We start from the raw sequence: 7,859 nt of genomic DNA, 5'->3' as shown, positions 1-7,859 counted from the left end.
CATACATAAATAGTGTACTATTTTTTATTTAAAAAAATTTAAGACTCGAAGACCTATCTTTTAAATCGAACCCACAATCCTCTTGTAATTTATATATATTTTAATAAATTATGAGAATTTTATTTCTTTTTCATACTAGGCTTAATATTAATTTTAAATTTTATTTGATAAAATAAACCTCTAATTAAAATTCTCACTAATTTATCCTGTTCCCTACTACTATTAGCTAATTGTTATGCTAACCTTGTACTCCATCGAATTTTCAAGAATCCCTCCACCCGGCCAAAACCAAAATTACTAGCACCGGTAGCTATAAAATCACCAAATCTAGCCTTAAATTCTCTCTTGACGCTTCTCCTTCTTCTATCGTCACTTCAAATCGGATCAAATCTAGGTAAAAGTTTCTCCTTTTTCCTCTTCTGGGTCGTTCTTGTTTTTGTTGATTGAGGCGGACATAATTAATCAGTTCAGCATGAGGAAGAGAGAGAGGGAAAACCCATGTGGTATTTGTGGGCATTATCACAAGTACGAAGAAGGGGAGCCTTGTGGGGTTTGTGGGCATCGAATGCCTACTGTTTCTGATATGGGTTCTACAATTCAAGTCAGTGCTTTTCCTTCTGAGATCTTGCCGGAGTTTCTGTTTTTGGGAAGCTATGATAATGCTTCTAGAGCTGAGCTTCTTAAGAGTCAAGGGATTTCTCGTGTTCTCAATGTGAGTCCCCTTTTACTCGTGTCCTTGCTTTCTTTTATACTTTGTTTGAGTTAATTGAATTTTTAAGTAGAGTTGAGAAGTTCCATTCTTTGAGGCAAACGTTGTGAAGTATGACTTTTTGTTGTTGTTGGTATGAATTATAATTAGTTGACCTTGTTTTGTTATTGTGTTTGAGGGATTTGGGGTAAGGCTTGTTATCTGTTGCATTGTCTTTTTGAATTTCTTGGAGGTACTCTTGTTGAGATAACTTAATTTAATAGTTACATAGTCAAATTCAATCACTTGGTGTCCGGTATGCATTTTGTGACTAGGCAATTTCTCTTTAACAATTTTGTTGTGAGTACCTTTCACTTCCTTTGTATGATGCATGTAGAAGATCCTCATTGTTGTAGTATAATAGTAACAATCTGCGAAAACGTGGCCTGAGTTTCCAATCCTAAGGTGTGTGAATGAATATAAATCACAAAATTGACCATACCACAACATCTCAATCCCAAGGTAGTTGATGAATCAAGAAATCATCCAAACTTGATGTTTGTTATGCAGCCATGCCTTTAATCCACGTAATAAATGGCAAGTTTGCGCAGCAGCTTTGCACTTAGGTTTTGATTTCTTTGGAGCTGTATGGGGTTCTCTGTTTTAAGTTGGGGATAAAATTATTTTCTTGCTTTGGGTAGTTCATGAGGGAGGATTATGACAAGCAATGAAGAAGAATCTTGTTTAGCAAAAGTATCTAGTTTCTTTTCCTTCTCATATTTGTGTGAAAAAAAATCAGCTCAACCCTCTTCTTGTAAATGAGTTGGTGTCATATTTGTTAGTATCTTAAAACAAGCAAGCAAATTCCAGTAGACAAAAAAGACCCTTTCTTCCCATATGTGTGTTACTTGGTACTGGTGTTGGTGAGAGATGATAAGTACCATGTAATTAGGTGGTGAGTGTGCACTGCCCTGGACATCACCGTTGTCAAAAAGTACGAAAAGTATCTTATAACAAAATGATGAATAACTCCATGGTCCTACACAAATCTTGAAAGATACTTATCTTATGATCTTGCCTATTTAGTGTGTGACTAAAACTGCATCCTACCATTACAGTGTGAAATGAATTTGTGTTCCATCTCATAAAAGTCTAGTCTGTGGATTTTGGTTTTATTAAAAAATGCCTATTCAAACTTAGCCTTTAAAAGACACGGACGACTAGAATTAGATCTTGACTGAGATTCTTTTGGTAATTATCTGACATTTTCATTAATAACCGTGAAGAATTACAAAACTATAGGAGCGCCTTCACAGTTTGCTTTTCCATCTGCTATTCTCATGTACAAAGAAAAGTAAGAATAGAACCTAACCTAGAACACAAAGCTTTGATTGATGATCCTCATTCTACAGGGGCTCTTACATCATAAGCATAAACTGTTTCTCTAGCTACACATTCCCGAAGCCTTGATTTCTTCTCAAAAATCCTTTAATTCCTCTCGATCCAAATGGAGTGAACAAATTATGTGTAGACCTTTCTGATAAGTTGTGCACTCTGTGTTTTCCCCTTGGTCCTCATTATTATCCAATTGAGGTGATGTTTCGAGTCCGTGGCAAAGAAAATCTGAAGATGAAGCCACTGTAATAATCTTTCCCATAGCTATTGTGAATACAGCCAATGAACAAATAAGTGGTCTCTGGATTCATTTGCTACAGCACATAACCTGTGTTGGTGATCCACATTCATTCCCCAAAAAGTTAACCTGTCAACTGTCATCAATCTTCCTTGCAACTGCAGCCAGGGTTTGATTATGTCTTTAGGTTGGGCTTTCATTATTGAACATAAGACCCTTCCATCTCATTCGGGGACAGTCCCTATCAACTGAAGATAGATCTGCTTAACCAATCCTTTGTGGCGTGCTCCATTAATTTAGTTTGTAAGGCATGTCGTGCAATTTAAAGGGAACTTCCCTGTAGGAAATTAAGCTATACAGTATGTCTCTGTTGTCATCTTAGAATATTTGTCCATATTTGCCATTTGGCCAGAAAGGGAAGAATGTAAGTATGAGATTATGACACAGACACACAACAACTTATGATATGTCAAATTCATATGCTTCGACCTTGGAGGACTGGTTGGTGTTTGGAATTGAACTTTCCCCTTTCAGACAGGAACCAATATGGACATTATCTCATTTTATTAAATAAGCCTGGTGAGTTTTATTGTTCTCAATTCTGAACTCCATGGGTTTCTTTTTGGGATTTTGTACTTGCCATTTCCGTCTATAGCTATCTGCAATAGATTTTCTTTGTCTGGTGAAGTTCTGTAGTACATTCTCTTGTAATTTATATATTCCCAAACCCACAGTTTAAGTGCTAAGCCAACTTTAGTGGGAGTAGTTCATATAAGATGATGGGAACCTTTGAGAAAAACACATGCTGCAGTTTGGATATGATATTGTCTGGTTCATGTATGATGATGCACGCAAAAAACTACAACTGTGATGTGTATTGTACTGGTGGAAAAGCATGTCGTGCTGGTTTGAGTAGTATCATTGCATGATCTATTGTTTATAGGAAGGCAAAAGATTATAGCTCATTGGATGACGATATTGCCTAAGACAGTAGGAGTTATGTACACAATCTGAAGCCTTGGGAAAGAAGAGAAAGAAAAGGAACTGACAAGAAGCTATATAGAATGGAACTAATATCAATCATTGTAGTTAGAGGGACGGATTGCAGCAAGTGTAGTACACATCATTGCGGTGAATCTGGATTGGCTGAATGTTAATTTGATTAGTGGTCCTTTCCGGGGTTTCATGGACATAATTATGGATTTCCTGCTCTACTTGATTTATATGCGCCGTTTCCTCTCTTGGATGCTTTCTCATTGTCTAGTTAATGAGTCTCTTGTCCAGAGGAAGGGAAAGGTTAGTTTTCCTTCGATGTATATCTACCATTAGGTTATGAAGGAGATCTCGAATAAGATGTTAGTTACTAAGACAAGGAGGAGTACCTTATTCAGTTTTTGCTCAAGTCTTCGCCAGTTCTATGTTTTTGTTTACGCCCTTCCATTATTGATCAGGATCTTGATGAGCTATCATGAATTACCACCAGGGAGGTTGTGATTTATAGTTCTCTAAAAGAACATTCTTTGTATCCTATAAATATGAGCTGTGGAATAATTATACTCACTAACAGAAAGAACCCAGTGAGGTTTGTTTGTCACCTTTTCAATCAAGCTGGACTCTTCCAACTTTTACTGGTGAATAACTCGATTTAGAGGGTAAGAGAGTGGCAAACAGTTCCACATAGCTTGTTCATTTTCCTGCTCTTTTCAAGTACACTGGGCTGTTTCTCTGCAATTTTTTAATTGATGCAATTTAATCTCGAGAATATTTTACCATCTGAATCGAACTAAACTATATCTGGCACTCAGGCTGTTTGCTAAAATATGCTGATGTTTCTCTTGCTACGGCATTTCAATTTTCATTTTAGTGCTTCAGAAGTTATGCATGAGACAACTTTTGCATGCTCTATAGATCATCTCCTATTACTTTCTATATATTGAACCAAGTTCTCACCCACATTTACTTTTTCTCTGTGCAGACTGTACCTGCTTGCCAAAATCTATATAAAAATTCCTTTACTTATCACTGCCTTGGTGATGAGCAAGATTTGCAGTTTGACGATGCTATCCAATTCTTAGGTGAGTGTCATTACTTGTGAACTTAGTATGTCTAAGCTTATTTTTGGCAATTTTTTACTTTACAGGTTTAAGAGTAGTTTAGTCTGACGTAGGATTTTAGATGATTTCTTTTTTAGATTCTTGGCTTTGTTGGATATCAAGGAACAATAGGATTTGAAACACATAAAGTTACTACCACCAAATAAAATGGGTTTTGAGCATCTATTGGCTTTTCTGAAGGAAAGTTTTTACTAGCACGTAGTTATTTCTGGGGTATTTTCATTAAGAATACAAATGCTACTTATCAAAAGAACATTGTAGAAAGCACCCAAAGGCGTGGTCTAGTGGTCAATGAAGTGGTTAAGAACCCTGAAGTCTTAGGTTCAAGAGTTAGCGAGACAAATAACACTAGGTGATTCTTCCAATAAAGAGAAAAAAATGAACATTGTAGAAAACCTCTTCAGAACCCGGAAACATAATTAGAAACCCTTTTATTTCGCAATACCTATCAGTCAAACGTCTGCATTCTCAATTCCATTCACATTGTGTAAACATCATAGCTATTATTGACCATAGAATCACATAATGATTCTTTAACTGAGATAATTCTGCAACTGTAAATATTATCAGCCTTTTGATCTCAGATGAGTTTTACTCTTCCATTGAAGTTTCTCTCTTGTAAGTCAACTTTTGATCAATTTACTAAGTCACAATCTGCTTGATTATGTCCCTTGTTCCTCTTCCTAATAATCACCTTGTTCCAAACTTTGAAGCTTTAGCCTTGTATTTTCCACGAGACTAGGCATCCTTCCTCCGAGTTGACATGCTTGTATAGAGAGTTTTATTGTATGTGTATTACTTCTGCCCTCTGGCTGTTTGATCAATGATCCCTGTCTGTGAAGGACAAGCTACTGTGTTGAACTTCTCTTTTGAATTTAACTACCTGGACTTTGACTGTGAGCTCTTCACAGAATCCAGTACTTCATTCTTTTACCCATCTTCAACTGTAGCTTTTCCAGGTGAACGTTGAGTCTTCTACAGGCTTCTTGTGTATATATTTGTCTCCAACAGGCCGTTGTTTTGAACTTTTGGTCTAAAGTAGGAAACGAAGCTTGCCATCTTCTTTTCCTTTTCTTAATGCTTTGGTCGTATCTTGGATATGTGTTTAAACTTGACAGTTCTTGAAGATTAAACTTGACAGCACATGAAAAGATTTTACTTGAACTTTCTCTACAATCTACAACTATTGAGTAGGAAAGTATAGTATTCGTGCGAAAATATGATATCATGCAATTTTACTGCTATAGTTGAAACTATCATGTTTATGGCTTCAACTTTATTTTAGAGCCATCTTTGTATGTTTTGTGGAGATGCTTTGCTGCTAAACTGATGTTAATGTTACTTTTCTTCTGCAGAACAATGTGAAAGGGATAGGGCTCGTGTTCTTGTACATTGCATGTCAGGGAAAAGCAGGTTTGGAGTTTGATTTATGAATTTTGCATGCATAAGTTTTCATGATTTTCTGTTTGTTCTTTCTTTTTGGTTTGGTGTTGCATCCTTTCCTCCGTTCTCTTTGTTCTTTCCCCGGGTTTCCCTGAAATATAATGGTGTACAGGTCAAAGCGTGTTTATCGGAACACCTAGATTTGTTGATCGAGAATGAGAAATGCAGTAAACTGTTCCATTGAATTGCTTTCAACTGATTGTGCTTACAGAAGTAACTATTGTTACAACTTAATTGTGCATTTCCGACAGGTCACCTGCCATTGTAATTGCTTACCTGATGAAAAGTAGAGGCTGGAAACTTGCACAGAGCTATCAGTGGGTGAAAGATCGGAGGCCTTATGTCGACCTTAATCAAGGTTTAGTTATACCCTTATAAGCATTTCTTCATTTTACGTAGCTAGTCACTCTGCTCGGATATGCTCGTGTCTAGTTTAACACGCAATGATCTAGATTTTGTTTTTGTTATTATAGCCCTATTATGTCAATGAAACCTTTTTCGTATTTTTTGGTAAATGCAGGGGTTTACCATCAGCTAGAGGCGTATGAACAGAAGATCTTCGGATCACTGGAGAACCAGCCTGCATTTGGCATGCCGGTCTTTTCTTCTCCTGTGCTGCCATCATTGAGCTTTAACTACCCAAAGCCTAGTGATTCAGTTCAAATTCCAGCCTTCAACTTTTCTGGTGCTACATCAATTTTCGCTCGTCCAGATATTGGCATTCCTCCCCAGGAATTCACCTTTGGAGCTGCTCATACCTCCGATATCCATTTGAGTTCAAACCAAAATCCAAATAGTAATATGGACTGAACTATCTGCCTTTGTGGAATTTTCAACTTGAATGATGTTTAGAGAGCTACTACACAAGTCTCTTGACTGAGTTCTTCATGATTATATTGACTTGTTTGAAAGTATGAAATGTCAGTGTAACTACAAAATTTTATGGTGAAACAAACGTTTTTCAGAGTCGATGATGAAAAAAGCGAAAAAATTTCATGAGATCTTTTAGAAAATATTGAGAATCTCATCAATGGAGCAATTACAAAGAGGGCAAGAGCCTCTCTTCATCCACAATTCTCTTGAACAAACCCTACAATATGTATGTCCACAGGGGATAAACGCTGCGCCTTTATTTCTCTCCATGCACACGCAGCACATTTCATCAATTCCTCCTCTTCCTTCTTCTTTAATGTACCATTTCAGACTCTTCTTCTTCTTCTCCTCATCTATGCCGTCCGTTTCCTCAAACAATCTCATCAACGTCTTCAATTCCGCCGTCGCATCCACGCTCCGGTACCGACGTTCCGCTGCCAACGCTGTAGCGAGGTTCACGTTTCCTTGATGGGCCCCGATTATGGGCTCTTCTTCACCGAATAATTGGGCTTCAAATTGTTGGGCCTCTTCTTCTTCTTCTTCTCTCATTGTCACGTCTGATACTCTCAAGTTCCAAGAGGATCCACAGCAGACCAGTCCGGTGAATCCCAACCGTTGCTTCAAGCTCCTCCACATCGTCCTCGGCCTATCTTCTCCGTCCATTTTTCTAACTTCCTACAACTTAGTAAGGTATTTTTCTCTGATGATTGCACTTAATTTCGTCAATAGAAAGCTCAATAAAAACCCATGAAGGAAGATGAAAAAAGTTAGTGAAATTCTTACTTATAAGAGTCCAAAAGCTTTGATCACATTGATTGTTTTGGATTCCGGAATGGAATTTTCTTCTTCTTCTTCTTGATTTGCGTGTGTGAGAGAAAAGAGCGAGAGAAATTAGAGATTATGATGATGTAAAGAAGTGGGAAAAAGTTAAAAAGAAGGGATTGCTTATATGTTCAAAAATTTGGAAAAAATTAGTTACAGGTTTACAGCTCATGACTGAATTTTTCTGAAATTGGTAAAAGTGAAACAGAATGTGGACTGTCGGGGGTGGGTGACCCTTTTTTCACTTATTTACACCATAACTGACTAAAACTGAATTCATCATTTT

The 7,859-nt window shown here is 37.1% G+C and overlaps 2 protein-coding genes across 4 annotated transcripts; one reads left to right on the top strand and one right to left on the bottom strand.

Annotated features, from left to right (window-relative positions):
• The first annotated feature begins 203 nt into the window (after nt 1–203).
• Nucleotides 204–6,877, top strand: LOC107024265 (protein-tyrosine-phosphatase IBR5-like). Its single transcript, XM_015225211.2, has 5 exons — nt 204–712; nt 4,297–4,396; nt 5,791–5,848; nt 6,130–6,236; nt 6,399–6,877. Exons 1-5 carry the CDS (start codon nt 473–475, stop codon nt 6,686–6,688), a joined length of 795 nt encoding a protein of 264 aa, XP_015080697.1. The 5' UTR covers nt 204–472; the 3' UTR covers nt 6,689–6,877.
• Nucleotides 6,817–7,859, bottom strand: LOC107024266 (mitochondrial ubiquitin ligase activator of nfkb 1-like). 3 transcript variants are annotated; one of them, XM_015225213.2, is made up of 2 exons: nt 7,535–7,859; nt 6,817–7,432 (listed from the first exon to the last, which is right to left on the bottom strand). In XM_015225213.2, exon 2 carries the CDS (start codon nt 7,412–7,414, stop codon nt 6,884–6,886), a length of 531 nt encoding a protein of 176 aa, XP_015080699.1. In that variant the 5' UTR covers nt 7,415–7,432; nt 7,535–7,859; the 3' UTR covers nt 6,817–6,883. The 3 variants fall into 3 exon arrangements, with proteins under 3 accessions (XP_015080699.1, XP_015080700.1, XP_015080698.1); XM_015225214.2 differs by having other exon boundaries at nt 6,817–7,426; nt 7,535–7,858; XM_015225212.2 differs by having other exon boundaries at nt 6,817–7,451; nt 7,535–7,852.

The sequence above is a fragment of the Solanum pennellii genome, chromosome 7 (genome assembly GCF_001406875.1).
Source record: "Solanum pennellii chromosome 7, SPENNV200".
Taxonomy (NCBI): Eukaryota; Viridiplantae; Streptophyta; class Magnoliopsida; order Solanales; family Solanaceae; genus Solanum; species Solanum pennellii.
The sequence above is the reverse complement of the archived record's forward strand: the minus strand, read 5'-3'. Positions and strand labels throughout refer to the sequence as shown.

Bases quoted from the DNA above. Each gene is read 5' to 3' on its own strand.
- LOC107024265 (XM_015225211.2), top strand. From the start codon at position 473: ATGAGGAAGAGAGAGAGGGAAAACCCATGTGGTATTTGTGGGCATTAT. The intron at 713-4,296 runs GTGAGTCCCCTT...TTCTCTGTGCAG, and splicing joins GGATTTCTCGTGTTCTCAAT to ACTGTACCTGCTTGCCAAAA. The intron at 4,397-5,790 runs GTGAGTGTCATT...TTTCTTCTGCAG, and splicing joins CGATGCTATCCAATTCTTAG to AACAATGTGAAAGGGATAGG.
- LOC107024266 (XM_015225213.2), bottom strand. From the start codon at position 7,414: ATGGACGGAGAAGATAGGCCGAGGACGATGTGGAGGAGCTTGAAGCAA.